Source organism: Hyperolius riggenbachi, chromosome 4 (genome assembly GCF_040937935.1).
Source record: "Hyperolius riggenbachi isolate aHypRig1 chromosome 4, aHypRig1.pri, whole genome shotgun sequence".
NCBI lineage: Eukaryota > Metazoa > Chordata > Amphibia > Anura > Hyperoliidae > Hyperolius > Hyperolius riggenbachi.
In genome coordinates this window covers 174,735,644-174,756,432 of record NC_090649.1, presented here as the reverse complement: position 1 = coordinate 174,756,432, position 20,789 = coordinate 174,735,644, and the positions used below count along the sequence as shown (strand labels likewise).

Here is a 20,789-nt window from a genome sequence, read left to right as displayed (position 1 = left end):
CCACAGGGCCAGCTCTGTATGTGCTGGGCACCTGCTCCACAGGGCCAGCTCTGTATGTGCTGGGCACCTGCTCCACAGGGCCAGCTCTGTATGTGCTGGGCACCTGCTTCACAGGGCCAGCTCTGTATGTGCTGGGCACCTGCTCCACAGGGCCAGCTCTGTATTCGCTGGGCACCTGCTCCCCAGGGCATTCCCGACCCTGAGAACTATCTCTATCACTAGGAGATAGTTCATGCCTTGTATGTGCTGGGCACCTGCTCCACTGGGCCAGCTCTGTATTTGCTGGGCACCTGCTCCCCAGGGCCAGCTCTGTATTTGTTGGGCACCTGCTCCACAGGGCCAGCTCTGTATTTGCTGCCTCAGGGCCCATCCTGTATTCATTGGGAACTCGCTCCTCAGATTCCCCAAGCTTGTTACTATTCTTCTGTATTCTGATTTTGTACCTCGTCATTCTGATACCCTGTTGCCGAACCTCGGCTCGCTCTTAGGCACTGCATCTGATTCCTGATTCTGTACCCCGATATTTCTGATACCCTGTTGCCGAACCCTGCTTGTTTATTAGACTCCGCCTCTGCTTTCTTAATCTGTACTGTATCTGTCCGTGTGTTGCGACCTGGCTTGCCCGACTTCGAGAACTGACCTTACTGTTAGAAGCAGTTCCCAGATCTGTTAGTGACACTCTCTCGTAGGTGTCACTCACGTTCTGTCCTTCCTACGCTCCGCCTGACTCCTCCCCCGGGAGAGTCCAGGCCTTCGGAAGGAATCTGTATTGCTGCAGTACTTCATACTGTACGGCACTTGTTTCTGAGGCTTAGTCCTCACGGTATTACTCTTGCACCAAGCACTCACACTACTCAGGTGTTCAGAGGTTAGCGTTATATCGGATTATCGGTGATACTGCAGATCATCAATAATCGGATATATATCTGTATTCCCAGTGATACTGCAGATCACCGAGAATCAGATCCTTTCTGCTACACCGATCGTGACAGAACGACAGGCCCAAAAAAAACATGGTGACACTTGATGAACAGATCGATGTGTTAACCGCCACTCTTAAGGAGGTTAAGAAAACGGTTGATACATTGCAGGCTCAGGTTAACCAACTGACTGAGTCAATTAAGTGTATTTTAAACTCTGTTGCACCAGTGTCACCCCCCTCTGTAATTCAATCTAGAGTACCCTCACCTGGGAAATTCGTAGGGCACCACTCTAGGTTATCTGAATCAGAGAGGACGCGAAGACGCCTAGAGGGTCTTTGCTTCTATTGCGGACAACATGGCCATTGGATACGAAATTGCAGGAAAAAGTCAAGAAAATTTTTTGGGGGGATGGTGAAAGGCCCGAGTTCTAAGGAGTCTGCTGCGCCATCCCCGGGAAATACGGGATCTGGTGCTAGTTCAAATCCCGGCCTCCAGAAACCCTGTGTTGGTGTAACTGAACTTATGGTGGGAAATCTGTCGCTCAAATATTGCCCCGATTTAGATACCTCCCGTCCGTCTGATAAATCCTTTCCATGTTCACAGTGTAAAGAGGATTTTGTATATTATGCGGATCTCCTCAATCATAGAAAGTCCCACGTACATCCTGCACAACCTATGATTCCTGAGAAATCGCGTTCTGGTGAGAACTCATATAGGGGAAGTATGACCTCACTGGGAGCGGAAAATAGTTTTGAAGAACAGATAGAGAGCTACTATGCGGATAACATTTCCGAACTTTATGAGAGTGATGGCTCTATCTATAGTCATGAATCTGCTGCGCAAGGGTCAAGCTTGCTTATTGCAGCAAATCGAGTTCAGGAGTCTGAAACCGTACAGTCTTCAGCTCCATCATCTGACCAGATTCTAAGTAACCAGATACCACATTCATGTTCTGAGCAGAAATTAGATCTTGTTAATCATAGTAGGCCCCACTTTAAGGGATACATATATTCATGTTCTAAGTGTGGGGACTCTTTTGTACCTGAGGGACGACCTGTGACTAATGGGAAATCTCACACAGGTGAGAAATTATACGTGTGTCCTGTATGTGAGGAGAAACTTCTCAGTCATGGGAAGTCTCACACCAATGAGAAAACGTATTCATGTTTTGAGTGTGGGGTCCCTTTTGTACCCGAACTACTGCCTGTAGCCCATGGGAGATCTAATCACCGGTGAGAAGCTGTACTGGTGTTCTGTATGTGAGGAAGAACTTCTCAGTCATGGGAAGTCTCACACTGATGAGAAATCACATTAATGTTCTGAGTGTGGGAAATGTTTTAAACATAACATAAATCTTGTCAATCATAGAAACTCACACTGCGGGAGACAGCTTTATTCATCTTCTGAGTGTGTAACATGTTTTGTAAATAACACTGAACTTCTCAGTCATTGGAAGTCTCACACCGATGAAAAAACGTATTCATGTTCTGAGTGTGGGAAATGTTTTTCACCTGATCCACCGGTTGTCACTCATGAGAAATCTCGCACCTGTGAGAGGTTGTATTTATGTTCTGAATGCGAGAAAATTAGTGACTATCACCTTTATACCTTGTTCCAAAATCCTGAATCTGACACAGGACGGTCCTCGACTTTGGTAGCTGACGTCGCTATCATTGTCTCCTGGGGATCTGTCTGGGGCGTGTCCGGAGTCCACGCCTCGGGGGGGGGGGGGGTACTGTGAGGAAACGCGGAAAGCCGCCGCGTGTGCCAAGAGCTAGGCGGCTGACTCCGCGTCCTACGTGGCGGTTTGCACGCGTCTGGGTGTGTGGTGGAACGCGGAAAAGCCGCCGCATGTCCTGACAGCAAAGCGGCTGTTTGCATGCAGCAGCGTGTGCTTGGTGTGGCTGGGTCTGTTAGTGCACTTAGGCAGATGGAGAGCTATGCACGCGCGGGCCTGAATCCAGGACCTTTATACTAGCAGGGGAAGTGTCAGCTGATCAGGAAGGTCAGCTGATTCCTGCAGGACTCATGATTGGCTGAATGACTCGGGCGGGGCGGCAGTGTCCAGCAACTATATATTCTGCTGCTTGGTCAGTTGCTGGTTGCCTGTCGTTGCGATCACAATGTGGGAGCACCCAGACCCTTAGTCAGATCCTTAAGTGTGCCGGGACCAGCTGGAGCTGTAATCCTACACTTAGCTAGATTCTGTTGATAGCTTACAGTACTAGTTTGATTGTGATTATCTGTTATGACTTTCTGCCTGTCTGACTACTCTCCTGATATCTGATTCTGCACCTTGCCTTTCTGATACTCCATTGCAGACCTCCGCAAGCCCCTGACTCTGCCTCTGTCTTCTGATCCTGTACTTTGTTTGTCTGTGAGTTGCCGACCTGGCCTTACCGACCCTGAGAACTATCTCTATCGCTAGGAGATAGTTCATGCCTTGTATGTGCTGGGCACCTGCTCCACAGGGCCAGCTCTGTATGTGCTGGGCACCTGCTTCACAGGGCCAGCTCTGTATGTGCTGGGCACCTGCTCCACAGGGCCAGCTCTGTATTCGCTGGGCACCTGCTCCCCAGGGCCTTCCCGACCCTGAGAACTATCTCTATCACTAGGAGATAGTTCATGCCTTGTATGTGCTGGGCACCTGCTCCACAGGGCCAGCTCTGTATGTGCTGGGCACCTGCTTCACAGGGCCAGCTCTGTATGTGCTGGGCACCTGCTCCACAGGGCCAGCTCTGTATTCGCTGGGCACCTGCTCCCCAGGGCATTCCCGACCCTGAGAACTATCTCTATCACTAGGAGATAGTTCATGCCTTGTATGTGCTGGGCACCTGCTCCACTGGGCCAGCTCTGTATTTGCTGGGCACCTGCTCCCCAGGGCCAGCTCTGTATTTGTTGGGCACCTGCTCCACAGGGCCAGCTCTGTATTTGCTGCCTCAGGGCCCATCCTGTATTCATTGGGAACTCGCTCCTCAGGTTCCCCAAGCTTGTTACTATTCTTCTGTATTCTGATTTTGTACCTTGTCATTCTGATACCCTGTTGCCGAACCTCGGCTCGCTCTTAGGCTCTGCATCTGATTCCTGATTCTGTACCCCGATATTTCTGATACCCTGTTGCCGAACCCTGCTTGTTTATTAGACTCCGCCTCTGCTTTCTTAATCTGTACTGTATCTGTCCGTGTGTTGCGACCTGGCTTGCCCGACTTCGAGAACTGACCTTACTGTTAGAGGCAGTTCCCAGATCTGTTAGTGACACTCTCTCGTAGGTGTCACTCACGTTCTGTTCTTCCTACACTCCGCCTGACTCCTCCCCCGGGAGAGTCCAGGCCTTCGGAAGGAATCTGTATTGCTGCAGTACTTCATACTGTACGGCACTTGTTTCTGAGGCTTAGTCCTCACGGTATTACTGTTGCACCAAGCACTCACACTACTCAGGTGTTCAGAGGTTAGCGTTATATCGGATTATCGGTGATACTGCAGATCATCAATAATCGGATATATATCTGTATTCCCAGTGATACTGCAGATCACCGAGAATCAGACCCTCTCTGCTACACCGATCGTGACAAGAGCCTTTTGTGCCGTCCATATCCGTGCTGGAGTTTCCAAGTGTTCCCCCAGCATATGAGGTGGTGGTGGTGTGTATTTAACTCACCCCGTGGTGCCTGAGTATCTCCCCAGCATGTCCAGCAAATGCAGCCATGGTGCGCCTGTCACACATCGGTCTGCGCTGCTTGGAATCCCTCTGCCTCTCGTAGCCGCGGTCTCATTGCTATAGCGCCCTCTAGTGGCGCCTCACATTATGTCACAGAGATGAGACCGCAGCTACGGAGGCAGAGGGATTCCAAGCGTCGCAGACCGGAGAGTGACAGGCGCATCACCCCTGCATATGCCGCACATGCCAGGGAGACACTCGTGCACCAGGGGTGAGTTACAGATGCAGCACCACCACCATATGCTGGAGGAACACTTGGAAACGTGGATACGGAGGTGGATGGAACAGAAGGCTCTCCCAAATTGTGCTCGGGCACACTGCACATGGCGAGGAGGACACAGCCATTACCGCATATTGCGGTGGGGGCGAACGGTAGGGGCTCACTCTATTATGCCTCGTGTATAAGCCAAGACCCCCGATTTTGGGTCACATTTTTGGTCTCAAAATCTCAGCTTATACTCGAGTATATACGGTAAGTAAAATTTAGCTATCATCTGTAACTTTGATTGAGGCCCTATTTATATAGCGGCTGTAGATCGCCGCTTTAAAGGGGAACTGAAGTAAGAGGTATACGGAGGCTGACATATTTATTTCCATTTAATCAATACCAGTTGCCTGGCAGCCCTGCTGGTCTATTTCTCTGCAGTAGTATCTTAATAACACCAGAAACAAGCATGCAGCTAGTCTTGTCAGATCTGACTTTAAAGTCTGAAACACCTGATCTGCTGCATGCTTGTTCAGGGGCTATGGCTAATAGTATTAGAGGCAGAGGATCAGCAAGGCAACTGGTATTGCTTAAAAGGAAATAAACATGGCAGCCTCCATATACCCCTCTCTTCAGTTCCCCTTTAAATCATTGCTGCTGCTCACAAAAGGAAACCTTGGTCTATTTTATAAAAGGTCCTTGTCTTTTGCGTTTTGGAGAATTATTTCATTTTTATTTCCTTAATATTAAAGAAATGTTTATTGAGGCGGTAAAAATGGTACATACATATAATGCACAGTGAGACAGTAATTTTTATATGCAGTAATGCAATACACATAATTTTTCTTCTGAAACCTCAGCACAGTTAGTTTGACAGTGCAGTACAGTATAATGCCAGCAAAAGCCAAAGATTCTCCCTATTTCAGATGCTGTGACCACCTAAATTAAAATATTCCTCCTCCTCCTCAGTGTAAATTACTACTCCTATTCCCGGCCCAGCAATCTGATAGGTTGATGTACTACTTACTGTATGTTTGAACATGGTATTATGCATGTTATAGGGCCACAGTTAGGACACATACAAATTCAGGGGAGCCTCTACGTGGCATATGTGACTAATCAAAATCATGCCTTTTTTGCCAAACTAAGACCTCTGCTTCTAACTTAGCTGTAGGGATAGTAGTGGGTGCTGGATGGCTGGTCTGCAATAAGTATTTGCATGAGAATATTGAAATGGTTCACTGATTTAGTTTGATGATTGTTCTTCTAGAAGAGAGAGGTTTTTTTTACCAGTATGCAGAAAAAAACACAAAGGGATGTGTTGCAATTTTCAATTCATGCATTAACTGTAATAATACACTTCAGCAATATTTAGTAGTAGAAACAGAGGTGGGTAAAATGCATAGTGACATGGAGGAAGCCTAAAGTCCTAAAGCGCTCCACCCTACCGTATAGCCCACGCATAATGAGAGTACCTTCTCTCTCAAGTACTGTAGAATATATGCATGTACCTCTGGTTAAATTTAGGCAAAATCATATTTAGCATACTGGGAATCGAAAAGCATTTGTAGTAATATATACATGTACAGCCGGGCTGATTACGGTGAACCCCATGTGACACATCAGGTAAGGTACCTTGGTCACGATGTCCATTGATTTTTCTTGGAAGCTTGTAAACATAACAAAACAAATCCAGAATAACAAGTTAGCCCATGAGGAAGTAAGGAACTAAGAAAAGATGATGACTCATGATAAAATCATAATAGTAAACTAGAAGCTGAAAGACCTGGAAGGTTATCTACAGCAACAAGATGCCAAAGATAAAACTACCCCAGATCACAGCAACAGGAATGTTTCAAGGAGAAACTACCACTGGAGTAGATCTTTACTACCTAGCTTTCACAATATACTAAAAGCAGGGGTCTAGTCCTGGGAAAAGAGGTGAGTGGACTCACCTGGAAAACCAGTGCGCCAAAAAATGGGCATGGTCAATCATAATGTGGGCGTGGTCATGGGTGGGGCCGAATATACATGACCTTAGCAGTGATGTAAAAGGTCTGCCGGGGAAGTTTGAGCTCTGCCGTAGTGTATCCCCCCAAAATAGATGTAATCTGACAGCATTTCACCAAAAAGACACATAATCTGGTAGAAGTTCCTCCAAAATACAGATAATATGGCAGTGGTTCCCCCAAAATAGATAATGTGGCAGCAGCAGATCCCCCAACATACACATAATTTGGAAGCAGTTCCCCAAAATACGCGTAATCTGGCAGCAGCCGTTCCCCTAACATACACATAATCTGGCAGCTGTTCCCCAAAATACATAACAGCGGTTCCACTAAAATGCAGATAATCTAACAGCAGTTCCCCCAAAATAGGTACCCCCAGCATAGGTAGCCAGGTCTATAGGTGTCCCCAGTATAAGTAGCCATGAGTATAGTAGTCCCCAGTATATGTAGCCAGGGGTATACGTGCCCAGTATATGTAGCCAGCGGTATATGTGCCCAGTATATGTAGCCAGGGGTATATGTGCCCAGTATATGTAGCCAGGGGTATATGTGCCCAGTATATGTAGCCAGGGGTATATGTGCCCAGTATATGTAGCCAGGGGTATATGTGCCCAGTATATGTAGCCAGGGGTATATGTGCCAGTATATGTAGCCAGGGGTATATGTGCCCAGTATATGTATCCAGGGGTATATGTCTCAGTATATGTAGTCAGGGGGTATATTTGCCCTGTATATATGTAGCCAGGGGTATATGTGCTCAGTATATGTAGCCAGGGGTATATGTGCCCAGTATATGTAGCCAGGGGTATATGTCTCAGTATATGTAGTCAGGGGGTATATGTGCCCAGTATATGTAGTCAGGGGGTATATGTGCCCAGTATATGTAGTCAGGGGGTATATGTGCCCAGTATATGTAGTCAGGGGGTATATGTGCCCAGTATATGTAGCCAGGGGTATATGTGCCCAGTATATGTAGCCAGGGGTATATGTGCCCAGTATATGTAGCCAGGGGTATATGTGCCCAGTATATGTAGCCAGTGGTATATGTCCCAGTATATGTAGTCAGGGGGTATATGTCCCCAGAATAGGTAGTCAGGTATCCCCCAGCAGGAGGGGAGCAGCATAGTGGAAGGAGAGCTGTGAGCAGCGGTAGAGAAGGGGGGCCATCTCCCCCCCCTTCCCTCACCTTGGGGCTCTCCATTCCTCACTCTCCCCTCCATAAGTAACGTGCGGGCAGCTGGCAGCGGGCCGGACTTACTTCTCCTCGTTCCGGCGCAAGCACTCCACTGCCACAAGTCTGGTCTGGTCCAGAGCAGCGGCACGCAGATCCAGCGCCGGAACGAGGAGAGGTAAGTCCCGCCTGCTGCCGGCTGCCTGCACATTACTTCTGGAGGGGAGAGCGAGGGATGGAGAGCCCCAAGGTGAGGGAAGAGGGGGGGGGGGGGAGATAGCCCCCCTTCTCCACCGCTGCTCATAGCTCTCCTTCCACTGCGCTGCTCCCCTCCGAACATGGCAGGGTGGACAGCGTCCACTCTCTGGTAATAGTAAGTGGACGCCGTCCACCCGCGTCCACGCACCACTCGACCCCTGACTAAAAGGACCTAATGCTGGGAATACACTGAGATTTTTTGGCAGATAGATGGTTCGATAGATAATTTCCGACATGTCCGATCTGATTTTTGATAATTTTTCTGATCGATTTATCATAGAAGTGAATGGAATTCGATCAGAAAAACGATCGTCAAATGGATTGTAAAAACAATCGGACAGTAAATCTGCTGAAAAATCTCATTGTGTATTCCCAGCATAACACAGATATGTAAATTATATCTTTATGGCCCTGAAAAGCAGGGCATACATGCAGAGTCACTGGTGTACAGCATGCTTATAGCCTATTTTACAGTGCAATATAATCCAACTTGCAGACAGCTGTTACAGGCTATGTTGGCCTTCTTGAGAGACTGAGGTGAAATAATGAATTATAAGAGAACCTTCTTGCTCTTGTAAGTATTTGTTTTTAAAAGGAGATTTTTTTTGTTCTTTCTTCTCATTGTCTATGGTTTGTCATGATGCAAAACTCATCCTCATGAAGTCCTACCAATTAAGGTTTATCAATCCATGCCTTGTACTAATGTAGCCTAGCATAGCCTGAAACAGCTGTCTGCAAGTTGAATTATATAGTTTCTGTAAAATGAGTAGGCTTTACATGTTATACACCATCAGCATTGGGTGTTTGCCTGGATTTTCAGGCATATAGAATAATAATTATAATTGCTGATTTATATAGCACCATCATATTTCATAGTACAATATATGGATGCATAAGACAAAGGAAGTACAAATAGGTATGATAAGGAATACAAAATATTCTAAAATGTAAAACAGACAAGACAAGACAAGACAAATAACATTTATATTGCGCTTTTCTCCTTGCGGACTCAAAGCGCTAGAGCAGAGCAGCAGCCACTAGGGCGCGCTCTATTGGCAGTAGCAGTGTAAGGGAGACTTGCCAAAGGTCTCCTACTGAAATAGGTGCTGGCTTACTGAACAGGCAGAGCCGAGATTCGAACCCTGGTCTCCTGTGTCAGAGGCAGAGCCCTTAACCATTACACCATTACACCATCAGCCAACAGCAGTTGCAAGAAACAGAATGGGAGGGAGCCCAGACCCTCGCAAGCTCAAAATCTAGTGGGATAATTTGCATATATATTCACAGAAATGAATTCTTAATTTATTTTAGGTCAGGATGCCATTAACTGAAGGCTGGTAACAAATCCATCTGCTTTTGTTCTGTGGCAACTCTTTGCCTTTAGACAAAAACATTGCAGATCACAGATTCCTGCAAACTCCTGTTGATTACGAGGGAAAGTAAAAGTCATCAAACATAAAGACAAGACTTGTGGTATAAAATACATTAATCTACCCAACATAAGGTTTTTTCTGAGCAGCATTTAACAGGCCCAGAAAACCCAAATATGGGCTATTTAAAGGTTTATTTCATATTCTGAATCTGGGGTGGTGGCTTAAATTCAAATTAGCTTCTAAAAGGATCCCTGTAGCATACATCTATAATAATTTGTTCACTGTGTCTGACTTGGTTAAAGATTTAGTACGAACACCTGTCTTTAATACGGACAGCTAAGGTATGCTGAGGACAATAGTGGCAGTTCATAGGTGCTTTTATTATTTGTGTTTACCTACAACACCTGTCAGATCATTTTTTTTAATCTTATTATGAATTTAGATGTAAAAGATTAGAAAAGGTCTGTTGAGGTTAGTATTGTTGTAATAACTGAGTAATTTTCCACAGTACACAGAAAACATTGAGAGACTCACATCACTAACTGTCCCTCAAGAGGTCAGCCCATTACCCACTGGTAGGTTTTGGGATATGGCACAAAACTAAAGCAATGAAGGAGAAGATATGTTCTCATGCAGTTATTGGCCTAGGCTTTAGCCTGAGACTCTAGCTCTGCATTATTTTGATCTGCACACTATTTACATTTTGTCCATAAAAATGTGAAGGATGTCTCCGAAAGCTGAAAATTTGCTAGCTATCAGGGTTCCTTTTAGCAATGCTGGAAAAGCTGTTTAGTCCAATTTATAGCCATATCCTCAAAGCTACATAGAGATGTTTCTCAGGTCTCTATAAAAATGGCCTAAATTCACTAAGCAGTTTAGACTAGTCTACAGATGGTTTTTAGTATACTGATGGTTTGGTGTAATGTTTTAGACCTGCTTTTAGACCTGGTCTAACATTCAGTAATTGCACAATTCACAAAGGCAAACAAGGAGTAACCACGCCCACTTTTTCTGACATAGATTATACCAGCTGATTTCTTGTCGGTAAAGTACAGGTAATTCTGTGAGGTATTTTAGATGTGAGGATGAAACCTTTTGAATTAATTATGCAGGAGTTTAATTGTATCCAGAGGAGAGCTCATCAAAGGAGAAGGCTGTCAGTCATAGCTACTCGTTCGTGAATTGCATCTTTTGATCATTTCCCCTGCTTTACCCACCTAATTACCAAATGGTTTAGACCAGGTCTAAAACATTTGGTAATAGTGAATTCCCCTTTGATGCATCAGACCAAACCTAGACTAAAAACCACCAGTAGACTAGTCTAAACTGCTTAGTGAATTGAGGCCATTGTGAATGTCCTAAAAAAATACAAAACTAGTGTCATTTTTTTTTTTACTTTGAGTCTGAATTTATTGAATTGTTGTGTCATTTCTAATGTCTACATCTCATCATGTTCCTATGAATTGCTTTTACACATCTATTTTTATATGTATATTTTGATTTATTTTTTTTAAAGAGAGTGTTTATTAATTTTTCATAAAACAGTACATAAAGGATAAAGAATTTCCAGCAAGAGTACATAATTTTACATAAGATATGTATGCACATAACAGTCAAAGCTCACAGCAACTATATGATGTAGCATGAGTGCCCATCTGAACGAACTTGTTTTTAGCGGGGTTAGATCCATTGTAGGTCTTGGATATTTTGATATTTCAGTTCAACAAGATAATATTTCGTTTTTCTTTGAGAAGCAAAATTATAGCTGCTTTTGATTTGTCCTCTTGTGTATGCCTAGGATGCCATGATATTGCGGATGAATTCAGGACACAGGAGATTGATGGACAGGCACTTCTGTTGCTGAAGGAAGACCATCTCATGAGCACCATGAATATTAAGCTTGGACCAGCCTTGAAGATCTGTGCCCGTATTAATGCACTAAAAGAATCATAGTATACAGCACAACTATACGTTCTGACTGTTTGTGGACATTTCAAGGCTTGCAAGTAAGTTGTGCATAGCTCTTGTAGACTTTGTACTTGGCATCATTTCACACCTACCATGTGTATTGATCACCAAACATGGAAGCTTTAAAATTTGACATCACACGTAGCTTTGCTATGGTACAGAAGGTTTCAGACAGCGTGCTACGATTATCTTTAATCATCCTATTTTGATTTGTTTGGCCTGGAACCTGTTGAAAATTCATAAAGGACAAGGGAAGAACTGTAGCCTGGAACCTGCTGAGAGCTGATAAGAGAAGATGAATGTTTGAAACCTACTTAGAACCGTTAAAGGACAAAAGAAATCAGTGGACAAACAATGTTATGTACTACACTATGTTAAACTCCTATATTTTCCCCCATGATCCTAAAGTAGCTCTAGTATCAGTGGAGTTGCACACTAAGTAAAACATTTCAAGGTGATATACCTTGCAGAGATTGTTTAAAAAAATAAAAAAACTAGCATGTAGCAGAAAACCACAGCAACTAATACATCGTTTTTGCTGGTTTGGTGGCTGGTGTTTTTAGCTTTGCGTAGATGCTAGTGTGACAAATCACTCAATAGTTTTTATAGCGTCCCACAAAACAAATTTTAACCTTTACAGAGGTGATTACCATCTGAATAAATGCTACTTGTTTGACTATATACAAAGCCAGCGCAGCAAGACTGCTGTAAGAAGGTCAAAATTACACTGGGCGTTAAACTAGATGAAGGGATCGGTAATTAAAGAATTTAAATTCAAACTTTTTAGTGGTTTTAGAATATCAATAAAAAAAATGGGTTAAATTATAAATTTGCTTGCATAGAAATTATATATTTAATATATGTTGTTGTTTTTTTACTTAAACTTAAAAGTGGAATTACCGGTACATTAAACATTTCCCTTCTGCTCCAGAAGATTTGCTACACCCTTATAAAACCATAGAAACTACCCCTGGTAAAAATTGAATACCATAAATGGTTAAAACAATCTCTGCTGGTACCCTCTTAAGCTGGCCATACACTGGTTGATGTGGTCACCAGATAGACCCCTCTCAGATCATTATCTGATCAGAGAGGGATCATATCTCTCCACACAATGTACACAGATTTTGTACACAGCATGAAATTGATTAAAAATCTGTGCGGAATGTCTGCCAGGTCAGTCCTCCACCACTCCAGCCCTTGCAATGTAGGCAGTGAATAATTTCAGCTGTCTGCCGCTGCTCCCTCCCATGTCTTCACTCCACCGCCGGCACTTCTTCCTTTGTATTTTCTCTCAGGGAGCTGGATTTCCCATGATTGAACACTAGAGGCCGAACACTAGGAGCACTGTAGCACATACCTTGCATTACCACTAGAGGCCACTAGCATTTTTGGCATGACACATGCGCACCAGGAGAGAAGACACAGAGAGAAGGGCCCCATCGGTAGAGAAAAGATATGAGAGAAAGCTCTGGTGGACAGGTGATTAGAAGCTTTGCTGCATACATCACTGGTCACCAAATTAAACGCTGCTAGCAACTAGCTACCAACCCTCTCCCGATTGAGCAAAAGCTCCTATCCAGTGTGATCGACCAAATTGTTTGACTTTGGCCAAAAATTGATTGGGAGTTGTTGCCAGCATCATCAAGTGATCAAATTGACTAAATATCAGTGCAAAAACACGACCAGTGTATGACCATCTTTAGAGTCTTACCATGTGGTTCTGTTGACAGGAACCATGCTAACATAGTTTTCATTTATATGCACTTTGATATACAGGGGAGAGGACAAGATATGTTACTGTTCTGTAAGTAAATAGAGGAGGAAGGTTACCTGCATGACTGGTTGTGACAGTTGCAGTTGATTTCTTTTCTTTAGATCAGAACATGATACAGCGCTCACCACCTTAAAGAGATAACCTATTGTCCAGTTTGCTGCTTGCTGTCTAAAGGTCAGATGACTCCTTCCTTCTCCAGATAGTCTTTTATCACAGCTGTGCTCCTGCAGGAAACAAGATCCTTGCTCCTTAGATATCCCTAAGGAAGCAAGTTGCAAGACATAGCGGGTAACTTCCAACAACAGTACACCCTGTGCTCTAAAGTCACACTGTGTCGGGGTTGACTCCACCACATGCAGGAAGGGGGGCACAAACACACCCCCGTCAATCCCCTGCTCACCGACTGGCTTCTTGCTACTATGCGTATCAAAGTCTCTCTGATGCAGACACTAAAATTAAGACCTAAAACCGCTTCTCATAGCGTACCAAATAGACATAAAAAATCAGCATATCTCACATAACCAGCGACTGGCAGGTCTCTCCACGCCTCGTCCGGTAAACCCTCCGTCCAGCAAGTGTATCAGGAAGCGTACATGTCCCAGGTTCTGCCCAACGTATTTCGTCACTTGGGGGGGGGGGGGCGTGACTCATTAGGGTTTACCGGACGAGGCATGGAGTGACCTGCCAGTCGCCGGTTATGTGAGATATGCTGATTTTTTATGTCTATTTGGTACGCAGAATTTTTTAGCAGGGCTTGCTAGCCATATTAAATGTAACGTTTTACACTATGAGAAGCGGTTTTATGTCTTAATTTTAGTGTCTGCATCAGAGAGACTTTGATACGCATAGTAGCAAGAAGCCAGTCGGTGAGCAGGGGACTGACGGGGGAGTGTTTGTGCCCCCCTTCCTGCATGTGGTGGAGTCAACTCCGACACAGTGTGACTTTAGAACACAGGGTGTACTGTTGTTGGAAGTTACTCGCTATGTCTTGCAACTTGCTTCCTTAGGGATATCTAAGGAGCAAGGATCTTGTTTCTGCCAGGAGCACGGCTGTGATAAAATAATTATTTTCTTTCACTTGTCCTGCTGCTTCTGAATTTGAAGTTGCTACCAAGGAGATTACAAGAAAATGAAAATGGCTGCTGCCACCACTAACTGCACTGTGACCAGGGGTTATTTGTAGTTTTTACCAGGTGCCATTATTGTGGTCTAAAGACAGGTAGAATAACTACATGTGCAGAAGAAGATAGGATTTTTTTTTAAATTAACTGTAATTCAGACTGTAATTTCATTGTAAAGCCTATCTATGTGCAAAAATAAGAACGTGGCTGTGGGTAGAAAAGATAAGAAAAAGCTTCCATCTGGTCTCTGGTTCTCCTCTTGTGTCCAGGTCCTCTGTCTCCACGTCAGTAATGAAGTTTGTGCTAAGGGTCACCATCCAGTCATGTCCATTTGCCTCTCTCTTTCTGGTCAAGGCCCTGGCAGTCTAGGCTCCTTATACCTTACTATAGTGTTTTGTACAAGAAGGGGTGGGATTTGAAATACAGAACTGCAGGGTTGTCACAACTGTGGCAGTGATGTGGAGATAAGGGGTTCATCTGGCAAATAAGAGATTTAGGACCACAGAGAAGATTACTGGGGAGAGTAGAATATTTTTTTCTCCACACAGGTATAGTATATGTTTGGGTACATACTTGGAGTTAACATTAACTTTTAATTAAACAAATATTTGGTTGCTGTTTAGCAATATTTGTCTATACAATGTTTAAAGTCACTTTATATTTATATATCACCTTATATGCACATAACAAGTACGGCAAGAGCTGTACGTGTGATAACTTTTTATTTGCACTAATATTTGTTTCTTGAAGGATTCGCTTTTGATAAATGATTTCCTTTGTCCGATCCTGAGCATACAGACTTGACTCACAAACTAACATGAAGTACGAACACACTCTGGATGCAAGGAAGTAAATTGAAAATATACAGATAAGAGGTTACTGCATTGTGAATTCCAAGGGGGAGAAAATGGGATGACAAACAGTGAAGGTGACATAATAAAGATGATGTCTAATTGTTAACAAGACAAAAGGTGAACTGCAACACAATGCACTGCAACACAATGCACCAGGTACAATGAGAAGGAGCCCCGAGTTGAAAGCGTGTTTGACCCCCTAACCGTATACAAAGATCAGCTTACTGTAACGGTATTGCAGACCATCTTTTCTAAAGCTCAATTCCAACCTCATATTCTTTCTCCAGCTACTGCAGCTGCTTATATCTGGTTCCTGGAGTTTAGGTAAGATGTGGGAAGAGCAGGACAGCTTGATGATCAGCTATGTGACTTGTAAGTAGGCAGTTAGTTTGGGTGTAGCATTAGTAGAGCAGTTGGTACAGCTGAACATGTTCACGAAGCTGCATTAGTAAGGTTCAATAAAGGCGATCTACATATAAACAGTGGATGCTTGTGAAATTACTTTATAAGAACATCAGAAATGCAATGTTTTTGCATTATCAATCATGAGGTACTTTGTAACTTTAAAGATTTTTACATGGAAAGGTTAAAAGTTGTTTTTTAAACCGAAAGCATTACAAAGGTAACAGCTGAATTTGAAAGCAGTTTGTAATATTTTGGGTTTGTTTTTTTTGTATCGCTTTGTAATATCTTGTGGAAAGTGAATTTACAGATGCATCAGGAAGTGGGAGGGCCTAATCTCTTTAATGTGTTTATTAAAGTTCCACTACCGCTAAAGATTTCATTTTTAAACACCCCCACAGTATACAGAACCAAGCATACAGCAGAGCATACATACCAAGCATACATACACCAAGCTGATCTGTCAAAACCAGTCTTATCAGGTGAACGACCGACCGTACACACGCCCGATTTGACGTCCAAACGACCGGACGTTCAAACGTCCGAACGACCGGTCGTTTGATAAAATCCGTCGTCTGTATGCACCTTACAGCTGGGCATGCACCTACAATAAATGTTGCTGGAGAGAGAATAATACCCTCGGCCATTGCTTGGCCGACACAACAGAGAGTTAGGGGGCACTGTACACATGCTAGTTTTACAGCAGTGGCAGGCCAAGAACTTTCATATATTTGCATTCAGCCAGAATTATTTACATCTCATTGACCATCTTATGTACAACATGCGTCAATAAAAAACATGAGCCTGGACTAGGGCCTTAAATATGAACTACAGTCACCCTGATACACGTGTCTTATCAGATGTTCTCTGCAGAGTTATGTCTGTAAATTAGTATTGAGTTATTTTGCTGCAGGGTTAGTATAACCGGCTCCAGCACTAGCTAGTGACTGGGAAAGTACAGTGGGAAATTCCTTCCACCATAGCTACATGACTAGGCCACTGAGTAAACTGGATGTACCGGTTTCTCAGAAATGTGAACTCAACAGGCATATTAGGTGGAGGAAACCACACAGGATTGTTTAATAAGCAAACATCTACAAGCTGACATACACTTTTAATATGCTTTTAATGAACAGATGAAGGTCTGTAGCAAATAGCACATTGAAATCCTTAATATCAATAATTTTATGTTAAATTAACTAAAATTGACACAGTGGGGAAATTGCACTAGACATACAGATATCATTGTTCCACAGCTCGCTAGGGATGCACCACGTCGTGGTTGCTTGGTGGAACCTTCAAATGTGTTTTATTGGCAAAATATTAAAATATATCCTTGGAGAAAAGTTAATAGGATGTGGGCCCTTGGGTCTTGCCATAGTTTTGTCATTTCCCCATGCAATAGTAAAAGAACAGCCTTATTGTGTCAGGCCTAGAACCCACTAGCAGTACGTTACTAAGGGCTCGTTCACACTACAAGAGCTTTTCTAAGAACTTGTGATTTTAAAAGCTCTTGCTAATGTAATGCTATGTGTGTGTTCTCACTGGAGTGATGTGATTTTGTAAAAATCCCCCATAGCATTGCATTAGCAAGAGTTTTCCAAATCACTAGCGCTTACAAAAGGCTGCTTTCGGACGGAAATCGATCGTTCGGTCAGTGTTTGCGCGATGATTTCACAGCCAATTCGATCACAGTGATCGGTTCAGCTGTATATCGGCGGGGAAATCAGTAAATGTATGGGCCCCTTAAGTGTGGGTTTATTGTGAGCATTCCAGCTTCAATTCTACAGCCCAAAACAACATGCTTGTAAGTTAACTAGGCTGTGCCCAAATTTGTACAAAACTTTGCATGTGTGCTCTTCGGGACCATGGTAGGGACACCATATGGTAAGGGGGCATTGTTATATACCGTAAGTGGGACAATTTTGATTTATCTCCACTATTTTTTTTTCACCCTTAAACATTTGTTCACTTTTTTTTCTGCCATATTTATAAAAGAGAGAACCAACATTTTTCATTAGCAAGCTAGGCTTGAAAAGTGGATGAATGAAATATCATAAGGGTCCTAAAGTGGATAAGGCAGCTGACAAGTGGTGAAGTCACCGCCTGTCAGCTGCTCTCCTGCATACGAGTTAGCGCCTGGTAGCGGGGCTGTGCAGACGCATTGACATCTGAGACCGCTGCAGTCGCACTTAGATTTATCATGCCGCTTGACATGCATGGTGTTACAACCGCTGCAGTTCAGCTACATTTAAATTGCACCCGAATTGCACTGGCGGGCGGCAGGTTGGAGACTGAACTGCTCGGCAAATGCGCAGTTCAACCGCCTGAGTGAAAGGGGCCTAAAAACAGCACTATTAAAATAACCTTAAGTTAAAAAAGTGGTGAATGTGTATTTTTAGAAACAGCCACTGTATGCACATGTCCATAAAGTATAACCGACCCCACTCATGTTAAGAAATTCGCTCTCTGTACATCGGAAATGTAGGGGAGTTAACACCCCTCCACCAACGGTGAACGAACTTAATAGAACAAAACAGAGGCACCAAAAAGATTAAAATCCACTAAAAGCAGACTTCCAACATAAATTCGATGAGCTCTTAGCAGGCACGGTGCCTTCATCAAGAGTGAATCCTGTTAATCGCCTGAGGAAGTGGGCGAAATACCTGCAAAACCTCTTGTGGAGTATACAATAAAAGTTTTTTCCTGAATTTGAAAAATCGAGTCTTCATTGGTAAGTCCACCACTACCTCCCAATTTTAAACGTTTTTTGGTATATTTTGTTCTTATTGAGGACTTTTGTTCTATTACCTGACATTAGTGAAAAGGGTTGTCTAGTGAACAGGTCTGTTCACTTTTTTTTTTTAAATGAATAAGGAGATAATTAATAAAAAGTGGAGAGCAAAGCAAAAAAAGGCACATTTATAAATATGGTAAACAAAATGGTGAAAAAAATTGGAAAATGATCAGTTAGCAGCTTTGTGAATAGACGCTATAGACTGATACAAATTGTTCTGCCTGCTTAACAGCATACTAGCAGCAATATATAAATATGAGATGTAATGATAATGGTGCTTCTTTGCCCCTGTGAAAGGTGTGAATGTTAATACTGCAGCAGGCAGGACTTGTAAAATGCATTACATGAAATGCAGTAATGAGGACTGTACCACTGGAAACAGTGTTATGCTGGGTACACACGTTGTGATTTCCCGCTCGATCCGCGGGATCGATCGGGATCGATTCGATTATTTCCGACATGCTCGATCGGGTTTCGATCGATACAGTCGTCAATTTTGCATACTTAACATGTAAAATTGCCTGCTGTATCGAACGAAAACCCGATCGAATATGTCGGAAATAATCGATCGATCCCACTCGATCCCATGGATCGAACGGGAAATCGCAACGTGTGTACCCAGCATTACAGGTCTTTTGTGCTTTTAGAGTGCAAAACATAATTGGGCATTTATTTAAACTGCTACCGTACCAGCAGTTTCTGGCCCCTTAAGGACCAGAGACTGCTGGTTTAAAAAAAACTACAGACGTTCACGCTAATCCCCCGCCGCTGTAGCCCCCTCGCTCTGCTGTCTCTATGACAGCAGAGCTCCCTGAGCCGGTCAGGAGCTGATTTCATTGAGTCCTGACCCTGTAATTAATGTGAGCCAGTGTGATTGGCTCACAGTGTTCACGGGGTCAGGAGCCAATGAAATCAGCTCCTGACCAGCTCAGGGAGCTCTGCTGTCATACCAACGGCAGAGCGAGGGGGCTAGAGCGGGGCGATCCGAGGTAGCGGCTGAAGCGTGCGGCTGGGAGGTTTGAAATCTATGCCGTGGCAGAGATAACAGGTGCCAAACAGAGCAAAGATCTCAATCAGTGTGGTCTGGAAGCGGCTAAGAGATCATGTGCTGCTTTCTATATCATGATGCTATTTTGTAGTTGCAACACCTGGATACCATTGCTAAGTAGAAATTATTTTAAAGTTGGAAAAAATGCAAATGTTATAATCTATATTTGATAAATCTGATATGTAATGTATTGCTAGCTTTACTCCATGTAATGTCTATATAGCTGCTTAACTTCACTCTAGGCCATTTCAAGCACGTGTATCTCTGTAAATATATACAGTATATTATTCATGTGTTTGTATGCAGATGTTTTTCTTGCTCCCGTATAAATGATGAAAGTATTTTTCTATGACGTTATTATGCAGTGATGGGCAGAAAATTCTCCTAACAGGCACACCTCCACTGACAGAGAGGAAGGGCAAGTAATCTTATCGGCAGCTACTGGGTTTCATTCAGTGATTTCACTTCCTGGGTCAGGGAAGATTTTCAGGTTAGGAGAGTTTTTTTTCTCAACTCTGTTAATAAGGAGAGAAGATTAATGAGATGTTAGAAATTCCAATCTGCATGCAAATTTTATGCAAATTATATGCAGCTTGGGATTTGGCCAAGCCAATGCACTTTTGACAATTTTAATTGAACCAATTGCAATTAAATTTGCATACAAGCCAGAATCATTAGCCTCTGAATATCTTTATTATTATTACCTGATTAAACTGATACATCTCTCTCTGTATAAGGAAATCACAGCATCATTAAAGTGTACCAGAGACAGCAAAAGTAAAAGATTTGATACTTACCTGGGGTTTCCTCCAACCTCATAAGCACCACTGGGTCCCTCTCCGTCCTCCCGAGTGCCTTCGTTCTCTGGCTAGTGGTCCCGGTAACTGGCTCAGCTGCACCCCTCCACGCATGCACAGAAGAGGCCGACTGGCACAGCTGAGCCAGTTACCGGGACCGCCAGCCAGAGAACGGAGGCACTCGGGAGGACGGCAAGGGACTCAGTGGTGCTTATGGGGCTGGAGGAAGTCCCAGGTAAGTATCAAATCGTTTACTTTTGGCGTCTCATGTTTTCTCTAATGTAATCTTAGAATATTACCGTACATGCCTGAACACACTGACAAGCCTCAATTTGTAGTCATCTTGAGGCAAAACTATAGGAGTTCAT

General features: G+C 43.6%; 1 protein-coding gene across 11 annotated transcripts in view; it reads left to right on the top strand.

Moving 5' to 3' along the window:
- PHC3 (polyhomeotic homolog 3) overlaps positions 1-20,400 on the top strand; it is a 118,472-nt gene extending 98,072 nt beyond the window's left edge. For 7 of the 11 annotated variants that reach the window (XM_068280993.1, XM_068280989.1, XM_068280990.1 and 4 more), the window contains one exon: positions 11,456-13,628. In XM_068280993.1, coding sequence (XP_068137094.1) covers positions 11,456-11,610 — 155 coding nt within the window. In that variant the 3' untranslated portion in view covers positions 11,611-13,628. Of the gene's footprint in view, positions 1-11,455; positions 13,629-15,273; positions 19,093-19,989 lie in introns of those variants that run through there. The other 4 variants (XR_011031381.1, XR_011031383.1, XR_011031380.1 and 1 more) reach the window with 4 other exon arrangements.
- Positions 20,401-20,789: the final 389 nt, after the last annotated feature.